This window comes from Uloborus diversus, chromosome 1, assembly GCF_026930045.1.
Source record: "Uloborus diversus isolate 005 chromosome 1, Udiv.v.3.1, whole genome shotgun sequence".
NCBI lineage: Eukaryota > Metazoa > Arthropoda > Arachnida > Araneae > Uloboridae > Uloborus > Uloborus diversus.
In genome coordinates, this window is record NC_072731.1 from 84,042,351 (window position 1) to 84,060,773 (window position 18,423).

The window sequence follows — 18,423 nt, forward strand, 5'->3', positions numbered from 1 at the left end:
ACAAGTTGAAGCAAATTGAAGTTATCTTAAAATATCGAACTTCATCTTACTCTTAGAATTAAATGCAAGTATTACTACGGAAAATCTTTAAAAAACAATATACAGTACAACCACATCTCTATATATAATACTCTAACGTAACTACCAAAAAGAGGATGTATTTCTTTTCTACCGTTGGCAATGGACAGAATGTTTACATCACCGCCATGCATGCATGTGGGCAGCCACATTTGTTTCTCGCTATTTTTTCTCCTTTGATTTGTTTTGTTATGTTTATGCATACAATTTTGTTACGATCATACATATAATGATTTATTTTGTTACCTTTGATTTTTAAGTTTCTACATATAATTTTATTTTGTGTTTCACTATGAATATCAGTGCGGCAGCTAAGTATGTACGTCAGAAAGGGATCTAACTAAGTCTAAGAAACCTTTTGGGGGCAAAGTAATTCTCTTAAGGGGTGATTTTCATCAAGTTCTCCAGCATTTAGTATGACGATAAATAAATCACAGGGCCAAACTTGTGAAAAGATATGTTTAGTTTTGAATGAACCAGTTTTTAGCCATGGACAACTATATGTGGGATTTTCAAGGGCATGTTCTTTTCAGTCGGTTTCTGTGGTAGTTCCAAAAGCTGAAGTATTCAATTGTGTTTAAGAAGGAAGTGTTCAGTGGTTGAGTTGTGTAAAACTCATGCTATTTAAGTTTTCAAAGTATGCTACTCTCAGAAAAAAGGGTAAAATTGCCTACATTTGCTCAACGCGAAAATTTTGCAGTTTAGATTTTAATTTTTATACCATGCTGATTGTACACACTTAGTAAATCTAATTATAAATATTAAAGTATTAGAATGTATGCCTGGAATTGAAAGTGTTTTCAAAACTGAAGTTTTCGGAGCACACTGCTCTCAGAAAAAGGTTAAAAGTTACCTACATTTGCTTAATGTGTAAATTTTATAGTTTACATTTTAGTTTTTATACCTTGCTGATTATACAAACCGAATAATCATTACTAAACTACAATACTGTAGTTTCCGGTGGGTGAGTGCAGCGAGCTCGAATCCCAAAGGGATCCGCATGGAACTGAGAAGCAGTAACGGGGGTTGGCGAGCAGTAGCAAGCAGGGGGCAGTAGCCCCTAGTTTATATGAATAACTCAAATATTACTTCAATTAAAATTCAGTTTTTTGCCAGCATAATAAATAATTTAAGGGAATTGTGGTTTGGGTACTTAGATACATTGTCTTTTAGATAAGTGTAGCATTATGTACATAAACGATAATTAAATGACCTATAAAATGTACGAATTTACAAAAAAATTGCAGACATACGTTTTGAGGGCTACAAGGATCCCAATGAATTAAGATCACTAATTTCCTAATTATCAAATCTTCCAGCTTTTGTAAACAGCTGAATTTTGTAGTCAGAGATCAAATTAGTCATTGTACGTTAGATCTAAGAATTCATAATAGAGATATAGAAGAAAGTTTCATGATGGCCACAACATACTAGTTGAGGTATACCTTAATGTTGCAGCAGAGCAGTAAAAGAATACATTACTCAACTTGAAATAAAAAAATCAATGCAGAATGAAAACTCAATATTTTTTTGCACATTATATATCTATTTGGGTGTAGGAGAAACATGTAAATATTTATCTGTTCTCTTACCCAAGTTGACAAATAGCGACCATACTTTCAACTTTCAAACTTCCATGTAGCAACACACAAAATGACGGCTGCTTTCCTTCTTCATTTACAGTTTCATCTTCAGCATTGTCTACATCCATAACAATTGGTTTGGAATCTTCTACAAGAACATACTTTCCCAATTATAAAGTTATATGAGATTTCAAATAATATCTATAAAACAATTAACCCAATGATCTAAAAATACAAAATCAAAGGTAATCGATCCCCTCTTCTCTGGACTTTAGTTGCCTACTTCCTCCTACATTTGTATGCAATTAGAGGTGGATATCACTGAACTGCAGAACAATGCCATGCTGCAATTGAATTATTTATTTCAGAAAGATATAAAAGAAATGTTCATTTTTTGCATAGTTATGGAATTTTGCTTAAAAGAATTTTAAGAGTTAACTCAAGCAAAATGGAGATTGATGGAATGTTTCTAGCACTCTGCATTGCTAATCATTTAATTCTTTGCAGTTTTTTTTTTTTTTTTTTTTTTTGAAAATCCATTTTACAGTTCGTTTGTTCAATTATGTTTTTACATCACCACTAAATTGTATGATGCTTTCATAAGTTTTAAAAATTTATGTAAATTGTTCAGTCCCAATTCAGAAATACACTATTTCTTAACTTTTCTTATGCTTAAAATAAATGGCAAAATAAAACTTTTCTTATGCTATTTATTATTATGCTATTTTAAAAAATCTAAAAATAAAAAATAAAATTAAAAAACATTCGTTATCACAAAGCTGAAGCACATTTAAAAATTAAAAAAAATAAAAAATAAAAATAAATAAATAAAGGTATAAAAAACTCAAAGCAAATACTGGTCTAAAAAACTTCAGCTTTTATCAAAAGGGTGTTTAAAATTACAAAAAAAGCCCAAAACAAAGCTAAAAAGCCTCAATTTTTTTTCAAGCTAGACAATTACAAAAAAAAAAATCTCAAATTTGGCTTTAAAAAAGGCAATTTCCTGCAATCTCCCCATACTTGGGATACTGGAACAGCTTGCTTGGTTTTGAATCTGAAGCCCTAACAGTGGTCTCTTATCCAGGGTGTGTAAGGATTTAGCAAGAGAAAATCCAAGGAGTCCAAAATATTATGGGTTTACAGCGAAATAACCAGGCAAATAGCAAGTTATATTTAAATTCACTCAGGAAGAGGCAGTAATGAGCAAGGGAGTGGATAGCTTTAAGAGGGCCATTGATCTTCATTGGGGACTAATTAATTGACTAGGACCAGCCTAGCTAGGCCCAGAGCCTGTTGCTGGTCGTCACATTTGTATTTGTATTTCAGTTAAATCTATCTAGGCATGGACAATAATTAACTAACTAAAAACAAAAATTCATCAGATATAACACCCTATCGTAAACGCTGTAGAAGAGATCAAAACATGGTGCCCTTGATGTACATCTAGTCCAGCGCGGTTGCGGTTCCCAACCTTTTTTCCCTTGCGAACCCCTTGTAAAATGCGAAAGAAGTTGGCGAACCCCTTGTGCAGTAGGTAGGTAATAAGTAACAAGCAAAAAAAAGAGAGAGAGAGAGAGATGAAAAACAAAGAAATTCACAAAAGAAATACAGAAACTTTTCTACTAACTAAAATGATAGCTAGAAAATAAATTCAATAAAGGAGAAACCTTATGATTATTCTTTGTTAAGCTTCAGTCAACTTAGAAAAAAGTCTTAACATTATAGTTGTCGAATGAAGGAGCGCTAAGTTTGACTCAAATACCTGACAGATTCAGTCTGACTTCAGGATTTCTGTGTGTGTGTGTTGAAATCCTTTTTAGCAATGAAACATTTGACCAAAATGGGATATAAATTAAAAAAGTATTTTTCTGACACAACAGCACCTTTATTTATAACACTGAATCAGAGGTCAATGAAAGAATAATAAAAAAAAAAAAAAAAAAACCTTTAAGAAAAATATCAGTTTATCAATATGATCTGTTTTCTTGCAATAAAATTAAAAGTTTTTAAGTTTACACCCTCTTGCAAAGGACTACCAGTTTAATTGTTTGGTGGGAATAAACTGCACACATTAATCATGTGATTGTAATTTGAGATGATCATTTTGCAATTTGAAGTTGGTGCGCTAAAGAATTCTCTTGACCTTATGCTAAAAGTGCATAATAAAATGCATAGTTAGTTTTAATTTTATTTTTGAAAAGTAGTTGAAACAACTTTAATTAACTCTAAATATTGCATTTATATTCTCTCATTTTTATCTACATTGTAACCAAAAGTTGAACTTCTTCGGCACTGAATGAGAATGGTGAAAACCTGTACCTTGCAAGAGACAAATGAATAAAAAACTCTTGAATTAAAATTTGGCCATTACAATATTATTTTCTAGAACCCCCTTAATACTTCTCGAACCCCCTGGGGTTCGCGAGCCACCGGTTGGGGAACCATGATCTAGTCTATCATTCCTTTTTATATGGATGCGATCATTTATAATAGTTGGAAAGAAACTGTAACAAGCAACTACACGTGATAGAGTAATGGACATGGAGGTGAACCCTCTGTAAAGGAAAAGACGGGAAAACGCCACTGTTATGCAAATAACTAGTATAGCCAGATACATACATCTAACATTGGGATGGATGAAGAAATAAATTAATTATAATAGTTTTAAAAAATAACTATAACTTCCATCACAAATAAAAAATAACTCAAATCACCATGCCATAATTGTTTCATGGAAAAACTATTCAACTTTTAATGATTGATTTTTTTTTTATCTATCATCGAGACATTATTAAACATTATTTAAAATTATGTATTAAATAATCAAAAACAAATTAGCGATTCCTCCATTTTTCAGCTTCGTAAAATGTATAGAGTGGTACAATCATGCATCTGGCAACATTGGAAATAAAACCAACAGCGGCGAAAACGCCGTGCATGGAAACGCTTAGCGCAACCTATGGCAGTTAAGAGAATTCTATGAGAACAAACCTATTCCAAGGTGCAATTTGAGAGCTCCTACTGGCTACTAAAGGTGATCAGCAGTTGTGGCTTAAGTCAAGGTTGCCTGAAGCAAAAATGTAACAGAATGGTAACGAGGAATACTGGAGGTCTGTGGTGAAAATACATTATACAATACAGGACAGTTGCACAAGGTGTTAAAGCGTTTCATACAGGTTGAAATGAGACTGTGGATTTGCAACAAGCAGATCAATTTACATCTTGAGTGATTTTCTTTTCATAGATCATATATGGACAGTCTGGAAATACAGGGATCAAAGTGACCAACTGACAACATATAGGACATTTTTTGAAAAAAATATAGGACACATTTTGAAAAAATATAGGATTTATAGGACACCAAAAAAAGATTAAATTTTGCATACACATCATAAAGAAGTTACCTTTCAGTGCCATTGATGAAAAAATGTATACAAAAATTGTTAGACATACCTTATTGATTCTTTCCTGTACTATAAAAATTTAAATTTCTCATACGCAAAAAATAAATAAGTAAAAACGATGATAATATTATGGGAAATAACAATTTATTTCAATTAAAAATCAAAATAGTTTAGCAACAAATTATATAGAACTGCTGACTCTGAGAAGCTTTTAAATTTTTTATTACCAGTGTCTGTTACAGCTTGCCCCGCCCCAATGTCAAGTCTTAATTTTTAATTTCCAATTCCCCTCATCTATCATTGCCTGAGCTGAATTAATGCTTTCGTTACAACCCTCTAGTTCTATCTCAACCTTGAGATAAACCTCTCAGTTTATCTCAAGAAGATTTTTTTTTGTTACATCACTCAATTTAGGTTTTATAATTTTCCTTCTTATTTCTTTCAGTTTTTTTTCTTTCTGTTCCTTATATTTCAAGTGTGCTGCTTTGCACTGCTGGATCATTTTTTAAATTCACATTAATATTTTCCACAGGGAGTTTTACGTCTTATCACTCGGAGAGCAACAATTGCGTCTAAATTCATGTTTGGTTTGTCACTACTAGTGACTAGTCAAAATTCTTTGTTTAAGCCTCTCTCCTTGGAAGTTTGGCCATAAGAGAAAGTCAGGACAGCCTTAACAAATTTGGTCAAATAAGGGTAGTGCAGATTTTCATCCTTCAGGTTAAAGATGTCATTCCAATACTTATTGACGAGGTTATCTGCTATATTCTTAGGAAGACCTTCGTCATTGATGTACATTAGGGTGTATCAAAAAAAAAAAAAAGGAAAATTGTTTTGTTAAGTGGCACATCCTCATATTTTTCCTTTTATGTCAAAACTAAAAAAAAATCACATAATTTCAACAACGCCAACCCGTGCCGACTTGCGTCTGAAATTGTGAACCATCACTTATGTACTAAGCTGAATCCAGAATTTTTTTTTTTTTTTTTGAAATTCGAAATTTTATGCTGGTAAAATGTTGCCCCTACAGCCCTATGTGTAACAAAAAATTTATCCAAATTTTAAAATATTAAAGTATACAGCAAAAGCCCTTTTTTTCAAAAAATTCAATTTTTCCATCTTTTTAAAAAAGTTATAAATTTATATAAAAAATCAATTACAAAAATTATTAGCGAACACTTGTTTAAATCAACATTTGCAAATGAATAATAAAAAAAAATAATGTATTTAAAATGAAAAATTTAACTGAAACATGAAAAAAAAAACATATTTTAGTGTACTATGTGAGAGAATTAAATATTGCATGAGAGCAAAAAACTCCTACTTATAATGCTAATTACCTACTTTATTATTTATATTTTTCAGCTTTACAATTTCTAAAATCTTACTTTATGTTTTTTAAAAAATATATAGAAAAAAAAGTTTCTTGAAGAAAGTTATAAGTTTTAGGCTAAGTGCAGGACAAGGGCGCCCATATGCAAAATTTTAAGTGGGGGGGGGGCTCAGATATTTTCTCCATAGAAATCAATTTCAGTACAGATTTAGAGTTATTTAAAGTTTGACATTTTTAATAAATTATTCATTAATTGCTGGAGAAGAAATGTTTTTTACATTTTTGCAAAGAAAAAAAGTACTAAAAGCAAGGAAGCTCTAATTTCAAAGGCGGGGAGGCTTGAGACCCCTCTTGCCCCCCCCCCCCCTCCCATATGGGCGACCTTGGTGCAGGACACTTCAATATTTTTTAACTTGAAAAAATGTTTTCGTGTACATTTGGGGCAATCAGGGCAACATTTTATCAACATGAAATTTCAAATCTTTTATTAGATCTAACTCAAGTAAATTTTCACCAGTTTTCTCTTTAAGAGCTTCTTTTTTGATGACGCAGGGCATAACTTTCAATGAAAAGTGACATAACTCGTTATGCATAAGGTGTAAAATTCCTCTGGGGTACCAAAAAAATAGGATTTTTATTGGAAATATAGGATTTATAGGAAATATAGGATGGTTTTTGACCTTTTTTGAAAAATATAGGATTTATAGGAAATATAGGACGACTTTGATCCCTGGGGAATACTCTTTAAGGTTGGTCTCAATCATCATGTGCCTCCAGCATTAGGGAGCTCGTTTGCTGACATCAACATTCAACACTTTACCAGTAACCTCCAATGGCTTCTCGACATTTGGCATAAGGTAATAAGTTTTGCTGATGATTACACATAATGAACGCAATGCAAATAACTCTGCCATTGTTGGTCCCAAGTCCGGATGAGAAAAGAGAAGGGTAAGCCAAAAGCTCCATGGCATAACTGGTGCTGGTCAGTAGAGCCAAAAGGTTCTCGACCAACCAGGAAAGGCAACCAAATCCAAGGTGTGGAACCGTGCCGATGAGAATATGGCTTATCATATGGCAACGGGGGTTAAAGGTTGTCACAAACAGTCCCTCGTGACCTGGCAAACCCCGTTGAATTTTGCTTTCCGCCTATAGAGAGGGTCAAAACAAAAAAAAATATAACCCAAAAAAAGTTGACTTATCCCGGGATATCCGGACGCAGTCAACCCTCATTGAAACTGTCTCTGCTCCTGAAAAAGGGTCAGCAGACAACACTAACAAAACTGTTTTTCAGGAACCTCCTACAACAACCATGAATCCTGAAGTACCTGGTCCATCTGGTACCTCTAAAAAACTGACCAGTCGGCAACATAGGAACCCCCAATGTGCTATCAAGTTCCAACGGAGCCAGGAGCAGGGACAGCAAGGCACCCCATCTACAAAAAAGGTCCTATTGGAGTGTTCCACCCCTTCTACCATCCAATGTAGCCCGAGTTAAGAGACCTAGAGTCTCCTACAGTCAGGCTGCATCTGCCATTAAGTTGGCCATCACCAAAAAAGGTTACCTGGGAGAACAACTTTCCCTGGATGATGCCAAAGGTATCCAAACGGACATCAATGCTATCATTGATGACATCCCCCCAACAACAATGTACCTCAATTTGCAGCTGTCAGTCTTTCAAATGGTGTTATCCAGTGCACCAATGACTTTGCTGCAGAATGGGTACAGTCACACTGCGGGTGACTCTGAACTCGCAGTGCTGCCCTTTAAAGATCTTGTAAAACAGGTGAAGATTGCCTTCAAGTCAAGGGACATCTACACCTTGGAGCAAGACAAAGTCCTCAAACGCAAGGGTCTGTGTAAGATCTGCACAATCCCAACACACAAAATTCTCTTGGTGTAGAAACTGCCTCATCCAAGGACTCCGATGTATCATTGGAGCGCAAGGATAATGTGGAGGCTGTTGAAACTCTTGCTGGGGGCAATGCTCCAGATCCTGCAGCGATGGAAGGGGTGGAAACTTCGGTGGTTGGAACACCATCTGAATCCACTCCTACTGTAAGTATTGAGAATCTGGGCAAGTCACTACTGTGATAGGAACAGAGGACCCTCGGGTGTGATGTGATGTAAGTATTGAGAGCAAAGAGAATGTTTCTAACTCTCCTAAGTCCACTACAAGTTCGATTTTAAACTTTTTGGAAAATCTTGACATTTTAGACGCAGATTCCGACGTCACGCTAACAGATGAGACCCTCTTACAGGATACTCATTCAAACAAAGAAGCTGTTCCTTAGCGGGTCCCCCGCTCTCTACGATGGTGGTGCCTGGTATCATTGTTGCGCAGCTTAATCTACATCATTGCCAGTATGCTTTGTGGAAATCTCTTCTGTGATCAGACTTGTAGTAGACCGAGAGCCTGCGTAGTTGTTAACAAGTGCCTGAATGCTCTCTGCCTACCAAAGTTTCTTGACAGAGACAACGTCGCCATTCGAGTATTTAATGAAGATGGTGCTTCAGCATGTTTCATGTCGGCTTATCTTACCCTGTGAGGATGAGATTTCTTTAGTCACCTCAGCCAGGAATTTCATGAAATTCTGTGTGCATGCCAGGCTGAAGTTCATTATTGGCTGCGACGCTAAAGCTCACCACATTCTGTGGGAAAGCAATGATTGCAACAAGAGATGTGAGGAACTTTTAGAGTACCTGTTATTAAATATCCTCAACAGAGGCAATAAACCTACCTTTATTACCCGCAACAGGTGTGAAGTCATTGATCTAACGATATGTAATGACAGAGCACTGAACTGTGTAAGTGATTGGCAGGAGTCAGATCGGATTACCCTATCTGTCCATAGAATTATCCTTATGAATTTTTCAGGTCCTGCACTAAACATACTGCAGGAGGAACAGAATCCCAAACAAACATCTTGGGACTCCTATCAGGAGGATCTGAGGGTCTCCCTAGCAAATAAGAATTTTAAACTTACTTCATTGATAGACTCAGAACTAGATGTTGATTCACTACAAGAATCTATACTCCAATCTTATCAACATAACTGCAATGCAATCTCCACTAGTTTACCAAGACAAGTTTCTTGGTGATGTAAAAATCTTAGTTGATTAGAAAAGAATTGCAGAAAATGTTTTAATAAGGCAAAGAAAACGGGCGATTGGTCTTCATACCATGAAGCTCGCAATAATTACAATAAGAACCAGTAAACAGGATAACTGGAGACAGTTCTGTAGCCATTTGGACAGCGTTTCTCGTGTTGTTAAACTCACGAAAATACTCTCTAGAGACAAATATTGTCAACTGGGTTCCATCGAAAAGGAAGATGGTTCCTTTACTGAAGACAGAGAAAGCACTTTAACAGAAATGTTTAGGATACACTTTCCTGGTTCTATAATTAAATATGACAAAAGTCATCCTGATATTCCGCTACACTCCTTACGTGGTAGTAAGGAAAGGTGGAAACTAGCGGGTGAAATTGTGACCCCTGGTAGGATTGTGTGGGCCATTAATTCATTCAAGCCATTTAAATCTGCTGGCCCTAATGATATTATACCTGTTCTCCTGCAGAAAGGTGTGAATATTATCACACCACATTTTTGCAGGATCTACTGGTCCAGTCTTGTCTTTGGCTATGTGCCTTATGGTTGGAGAACTTGCAAGGTAATCTTGCTTACCCAAGCCAGGTAAGCCAAACTACAATGAAGCGACCTATCAGTCTAACCTCTTTTCTCCAAAAAAATCTGGAGAAACTGATTGACAGGTCCATTAGGGACAGTGTTTTGAAAACCAATCATCTTTCTAAGTGCCAGCATGCTTATCAGCCTGGAAAGGCCACTGAGATTGCACTCTATGAGCTGACAACAGCTCTGGATAGTGCACAAGAAGTAGCACTCACTGCTTTCCTCGACATTGAGGGATCCTTTGATAAGGTCCCCACTGAGACTATAAATAACTCTCTTGCACACAAGGGAATTGATCCCATGATACTGTTTGACCATGGATTGTATGTAATTCAGCAATCTGCCAAATAAAGATGATTACATCTGAATGAATCTAGCAGGGGAGAAGGGAGAATAACGTTGGGACTTTTATGCACGCGTTTTATAATGTCACTAGTGCCTTATTCATTTATTGCATTCTCAAAAATAAAATCAGGGGAAACAAAAAAAGTTCCCATGGAAACAACAAAAAGAAAATAAAATATTTTTATTTCGTTCAGGAATGTAAAAGCAAAATGGTAAGCTCAGAGCTTTGTTGTGAATGAATAAATCAATTAATTTTTGCCGTGAGAATATGGATCGAATATACTTTAGATTTAAAAAATGCTGCTGTGAGCAAATTTTCATTTTTACAAAACTAAGGCTAAATAATAGAAAGGCCAAAGTGCACATCTGAAACAAATCAACTAACAGCCCTATAAACTAATAGATTCGTCCATTTCCGTCTATAAACCGGATATTAGCCTTTCCGTGTAATCAATGGTCATACAGTATGTACAGTCATAGAAAAAAAACCAAAACACTTTTAATTATTCGGCCAATATACATGCTAGAAAGGAAAGAAGGGCATCATCCGACTTGGTTTTAAAGTCTTCTTTAAAACTGCCTAGGTAAAATTTTGATAAGGGACCCTATACAAAGCAAAATTAGCACCAACTCTTGATTTTCAAATGGGAACCCCTATGTTTTGCTACATAATTATGTTTAGACAGCAAAATGCAGCCAGGTTACGAAATTTCAGTGCATTCCGTGCAGTAGAACAGGAGTTATTAACGAAAAAACGTTTTAGGGACCGTCACCATATTGAAAATGCTTCTTTCAAGGTCACGGCTTATCAAGTAACGAAATGTAAACAAAGAAAAGATCTAGATTATCCAGCTCAATTCATGATTTTTTTTAAGTTCTCTTTTTCTCCATAATTCGATACTTTTTGGCCCATAATGTTGCACCACAAAGCGATTTACGGTCGAAATTTTTTTTTCTTTTTTTGAAAAAATATTAAAATATTTACTGACTTTGGCTATCTGGATTAACGTAAGAAAGACGGATGGGGTTTGGCTTCTCCATCGTACAGATCTTTGCTTAATACATCGAGTAATGACAAATTGAAAATAATGGAACTTTTTAACTTTTCCTAATATGAACCTATTGGATTGCTTATATAATCATTCAAGCCTTATAGAAATGTAACTATTCAACCTTATACCTAGATTCATGATGTGAATATGTTTGATAAATGTATTGAACCTATATTAGAGGTTTATTTTGGAATGAATAGAATGTCCTTATTGTAAAATGGAATTAATTGCCTGTTTTTAATTTCGCAGAACATTAGCAGAAGTTTGGGCCATCGCATACAAAAATATAAAAAATGTACCGCACAACGTGGGAAGATGCAGCATTAAATAGATCAGAGACTCGAGCGAAGCAAGGTGATTTATTCCGTGAAAATTTGCTCTAAATACATAAAATGAACGAAGTAACAATCTAAAGAATAAAACAGAACAGGAGAATATAAATACCCGTTAATGAGCAAACCGTTCATACTCGAACTTTATTTGGGAAAAATTTGGTTATTTGAATTAACACAGTGGACAAACACAGCCTGAACACAGTGGACAAACACAGTAATTGTTCTAGCGGCTTTTTTATAATCAAAAAACGAGAAATTGTTTCAAATCCAAATTTGATTCGGAAGATCATAATGTGTGGTATTATCAAAAAAGCATGACACAATCGGCGGTTTTAGTTAAACATGTAATGGCTCTTAAGAGCACTTTAGGAAAATAATTTCACTATGCTGTTTCTAGCAACGAGATTCGAGATGGTCCAACCCGTAATTTAAAAAGACAAAAGTTATTTTAGCTTAAACCAAGGTGAACCGAAATCAGACTTCTTGTCATTTCTCTAATTTTGTAACTTTGCACTTGCGAACAAAGCTTAGCATTATTTAATTTTGTTTCGCGCACCATATACTTGTAAACTGTGAGCATTAAGTGTAGTGGAATTAGAATGACTACACCGCTAGTAGAAGTGAACCTGCAAAACATGTCCTCAGCCTGAAGTTGAAGAAAAAAAAAAAAAAACACGAGGAGCAGTTTTCCTTAAGGAAAATCTGTATTTATTATCTTTAGAGATAGCTGAAGTTTTAGAACAACATCTTTATTAATATTTAAAAAACATTTTGAAAAATAAACATATCAGCCGCTATGATACAACGAAACAAAGTTCAATTTACGAGCATGCTGCTTCCATGGAATACAAGGCATCTTCGTACATACAAAATAAGCCTAAAGGCATTTTAGAACTTTTAAATTAACATCACGTTGTAGACTATCGCAACCTGCCAGGAGTAAAGAGCACTGGCAGACATCACAAATTACGACAAATTACAACATACAACACATAACGGCTACGAAAGGTGAGAGAGAGAGCGAAAAAGATCGCTCAAAGTATTTTAAAGTCTTCACATAGCTTTCGAATTAAGAATATGCAAAACACAAGATGTGTTGCCAATGCAAGAAAGTTGAAGATGTGTTGCCAATCAAAAAGTAACTCAATCTAAAAAAAAAACTCTCGCGGTTATAAGATACAATGAACTGGTGACTCGGTTCACCCAAAAGTTCATTCATTTGACTGAGTTATGGCGACCGATCGCAGGAATGATGTCACAACGTTATGCAATGTTTACATTGATAAAGGATTGATTCTGCATGATGCAAAAACATATTTTTAATGGTTCTTTTTTTTTAATTAAATGATTCTTTCACTTTTTGTGAAAGTCTAAATTAAAAATCTAACAAGCGGCCCCATTTTTGCAACATGCACAACAATCAGAAAAATTCACAATAAATTCAAATTTACAAAGTCACCATTGAATTTTACAAAAAATTTTACACACCCAAAAAGTTCAAAAGTTCAAATTTAGTTCATATATTCCCCCCCCCCCCCCCCAAAAAAAAAAAATTATGTCACAAAAATGTCCAAGTTGATATTCGGTATAAGGTTTTGTCAAAGCATCAGCTAAATTTAATTTAGAACTCACATACATTAATTTAAACAATTTTTCATTTACTAAATTTCTCAAAAAATGATACTTGATATCAATATGTTTACTTCTTTGATTTTGTATAGGACTTTTGGAAAAATCTATTGCAGCAATGTTGTCACAAAATATTTATACAATTTTTCAAAACTAAATTCAAATTTTCATTTTTTAAAATTCTCATGATCCAGACAAATTCTTTAGCAGCCTCTGTTAAAGAGACATATTCAGCTTCCATGGTGAAAAGAGCAATACATTTATGCTTAAATGTTTTCCACATAATAGGTGTATTATCTAGCAAAATGATGTAACCTCCCATTGAAACCCTATCATCTCTACTAGCTGCCCAATCTGAATCAGAATAACATTTAATATTTAAATTTGCAATATTTGATAACTTCAATTTAAGATTTTTCATATACAAAACATAACCAAGAAGACGAAGTAAACCATGCCAATGTTTTTCACCATAATTAAATTGAAATTGAGAAAATATATTCAAAGCCTATGTTATGTTGGGGCGAGTTCTACTAGTCAAAAAGGATAAACAGCCAATTAAATTTCGATATGGTAAATAATTACATTTATCTATTTCTAACTTACTAGTAGGCGAATCAATTTTTGAATAAACCACCCCAACCAAAATAGGAACATTACTAATTGGAATATTATAACTAGAATACAACTCGACAATTTTATTAATATACATTGTCTGATGAATATACCAATTACCATCAATGTTTTCAAATTCAACTCCCAGAAGTTTTCTTATTTCACCCAAAATTTTTAATTCAAAATGATTTCTTAAAAAATTTACAATTTCATTCAAATCAGATTTTAGTTTGCCAAAAAATATATCATCAACATAAAAAATAAGAATAACCTTATTTTTATATATGTAACAACAATTACACCAATCTAAACTAGAAAAGTTCAATTTCAAAAGTATTTCATGGAGTTGATAATACCACATCCTACCACTTTGGTGTAAACCGTACAAAGCTTTCTTTAACAAACAAACTTTACCAGGCTCTAGTACATATCCACTAGGTTGTTTCATATATACATTAGTATCCAAATCAGCATACAAATAAGCATTATTAATGTCTACATGCAGATGACACCACTTAAAAAGACATACAAAAATACAGAAAAACAATCTGATTATAGAAAAGTCAACGACTGGGCTAAAAAGTTCTTGAAAAGATTCTCCAGCTTCCTGAAGATAACGTTTGGGCACATAACCGAGTACTGTATTTCACAATATTCCCTTGCTGATCTTCTTTTACAGTATATACTCACCGATTTCCCAAAATTTTACTATGTTCAGGTGGATACACTAACTCCCATACACCGCGATTATATATGGTTTGTATTTCCTGATCCATCGCGTTAACCCAATGTTTAGATTCCCTAGAGTTAATGGCTTCTTTAAAATTTAATGGAAGTTTAATTTCAGCAAGATTTCCCTCTAAAATTTCAATTACCTTTCCCTCTTTTAAATTTTTGCCCGAAAAGTCAAAATATGATTCATCAAATTCAATTTTGTTATCATTACAATATTTAATTACTTCATTTAAAGAACGTAAGCGAATATTTAAACCTTCAATCCTATAGTAAATATCAGTTCTATCTCCTGATGGTCTAAGAACAGCTTGACGCAACCAATTAATATCAGAACAAGGTTTTAATTCTTCACTAGGACTATCACTGGAAAGCTCATCCACTCCCTGATTTGAAGTTACAGGATATTCATCATCAACATTGTCAGGTAAGTATTTGATAACCCTTGGACTACTTGATCCAGAACCTAGTACAACATCTGCCCCTTTAGTTCCCTCATCAAAACTGACATTACATGTTTCTATGATTCTTTGTTCGTCTTCCAGCCAGACACGATAACCTCTAATATTTTGAGCGTAACCTAACAAAATTCCTGGTTTAGATTTATCGTCCAATTTCCTTCTTTTCTGGCTTGGAACATTTACAAAAGTTAAACAGCCAAAAGTTCTGACCAGGAAACATCACGAGCTCAGTAAACATGAAAAAAGTTAAAAATGGTCGCATTCGAAAGAGTATCTTTAGAAAAAAATTTGACCCAAATATTGTGTGCCCTCGTCCTTTAGTTTTTGAGATATGGGGGGTCAAATTTTGTCGAAATCTTACGAAAATTCGCCAAATTTAAAGACTTGGCAAGAAATGGAAAATACCACGTGATTTCATCGCCTGCGTCTAGCAAGACTCTCATTCCCATTTCTGGTCATCTGCAAAGCGCGTAAACGATGTTTCGAATTAACCCTTTACTTGTGTGTGTAAAATTAAAAAGTAACTATGAAGCCTGTGAAATGGAAACTAGAGAGCTTTATCCAGAGGAGCTACAACTTTATAACGAAATTGAACGTTGGATTTAACTTTGTAATCGTGATAATAATGCATTTCAGAATTTAAGTGCATTTCAAGTGTGTTTTACTTAACTAATTTAAATTTGTACTCTTGTTATGAAATGTGTTGTAAGTAATTAATAATTATGTACGAGAATTAAAATGAACAAGTAAAAAAAAAACATGCTTATTAAAGCTTATATATTGAAAATAAAATGGATAGTTTTTGATGTTGAAAGAAAATGATCATGGATTGTAGTATGCCAGCTCTTATTTATTTTTTCAAAAGTTATTATTATTCATGAAGTTTTATTGTCTGACCACTGCTAGCGAAAATGTTTAATTTTTAATTTAAAATAAAAAAAAAAAATAATTAAAAAAAAAAAGAAAACAACGGATAGTAAATGTCAAAAATTTGCACAGCAAAACTAACGATGTCGAAAATTACTTCACAGCAGATTCTTATCAAAAATTTTATAGTCTACGTTCATTACAACAACCCCTGTAGTTCGAAAAAGTCTGTCACTGCAACTGAAAGTCGCTATAACGTGAATGCACATCATATTGCATGTTATTTAGTCATTTTTAAAAAACTGAAGTCACTTTTACCAATTATGTTTCAAGTTAAAAGGGAATTCAAATACGAGCAAAATAAAAATTAATACAGTTTTTTTTTTTTTGACTTGTTAGAGGGCTTACACATAACTTGAAAACGATACACATAACGAAAAACACACTGGAAATAACTGACAGAAATCTTTTTTTTTTAATTTGAGAACATGGTTTGCAATCTTTAAAATTGTCGTTTTCTTCGTATTTAGATACTGTTGAAGACTTCAGATTTACGACTTTTCAAAAAAAAAGACTTTAAAGTGTGTTTATCGTTTCTCTACGGTTATCATATTTTTTTCAAAACAGTTTCATCATCGAATAAACTCTTTCAGTGGAAATATTTCACCCGCAGAAGCATAAAAGTTTTAAACATCAGTTTTTTAACAGACAGTCTTAAGAATAACAAAAAAGTTTAAACTTTGAACGGTATATTCAAATGTATTCAGTTAATACGTTCTATTGGATGCTAAAATATCATTACATCTGTGGAATTTTAAACGAGATTTTGTGCTCGAACCCTATGACAGATCGGTCGCAGTAATAGGAGGTCGTTCTTGTTGACTGCAGTTAGGAGCGCACTGATGGGATTTCACTGTGATCTCCCAAAAATTTTCCTTATTCGACAAAGTTCGTCTGACAGTTCGGCAAATTAGAGGACATAATTACAATTCTTTAACTCCCGAAAGTCACTTTTCATACATTATTATTGCGTATTTTATCGCTCGGCAAAATTTGAATTTTTTTTCGGTAAATTAAGAATTTTTGCTTTCCCAAAAGTTTAAGCTCGGGGAACCTCTCACTGCAGTATATTTTAATTTGCTTTATTACTACAGTAAAATGTCAAAAATCAGAACAAATTAGCTTTGCACAGAACCTAAAAGAAAAAAAAATTAATACTTATGAGAACCTTGTTATTTATATATTTCACCAATAATAATAACCACGAAAAATAGTGAAGAAAAATCTACTTACATCTACTACTACTACCTAAAATGCGAAAAGATATTTTTATCTTGACCTTCTACATAACATTTTACAGAGGGGAGGTTCAAATTAAATTATTCGAGAAAATTACTTTTAGTTATTCGAAAAGCAACAAAAGACACACCAACATTCACATTTCTATAGTTGGAAACAAATGTTTTAAGGAACTCCCCTCGGGGTCAAGGGGATTCGTCAAAAGAAAATATGATTTGAAGTCAATATACATTATATTTCCATTGTTTTTACAATAAAATAAAACAAATATTTCGGGCGGTGGCGTTTTCCCCTATACAGTTGCACGTTAATATCCCGGAAGACAAGCCCCTAAAAATTTCAATGCCGCAGTCTGAGCCACGACACCCCGCGCCATGGTAGTTACCCCGAGTAAAGAATTACTGCGATATTTCTCACGCGCTTTGGTGGTGACCAAATATGGAAGTGAAATGTCTTGTCAGATGCAGATGTTGAATTCGCGCCGTACCTTCCATTTCTGAACAAAACTCGCTAAATTTGGCGACTTTACTAAAAATTTCGGCAATTTTTAAGACCTCATATTTCGATAGCGTGGTCACGAGGGCACGTAGTTTCAGTGCCATAAACATGTTTTCCAATGCTCTTTCGAATGTCACCAATTTGGAATTTTTTTGAATTTCCTTGATCGTGATGTTTCCTGGTGAGATGTTTCACGTTAGGCTTTTTATTGAAAAACAGTTCAAACGGGGTATGATTGCTCCCATGACAAGACCTATTCCAAACATAAGAAAAACAAAATGCAGCTTCCCCCCAGAATTTCGAAGGTAAGTTACTCTGCCACATTCAGCTCGCGAAGCTGGTCTATGTGACTCGTTGCTTGTTTAAAGTAAAAGATCAGAAAGTAGAATTTGTTCCAGTGTCGTAAGGTTGGAGCCGAATATTCAGATATTGGATTCTGAAAAACATGCATTTAATAAGATAGGCATTGAGTAGTTGATAACAATAATTTATTATAACTTT

General features: G+C 34.0%; 1 protein-coding gene across 1 annotated transcript in view; it reads right to left on the bottom strand.

Annotated features, from left to right (window-relative positions):
• The window catches only part of LOC129234690 (integrator complex subunit 14-like), a 73,710-nt gene that overhangs the window by 37,473 nt on the left and 17,814 nt on the right, over positions 1-18,423 (bottom strand). Inside the window, exon 4 of the mRNA XM_054868736.1 lies at positions 1,671-1,809. Within this exon, the coding sequence (XP_054724711.1) occupies positions 1,671-1,809 (139 nt within the window). The remainder of the gene's footprint in view (positions 1-1,670; positions 1,810-18,423) is intronic.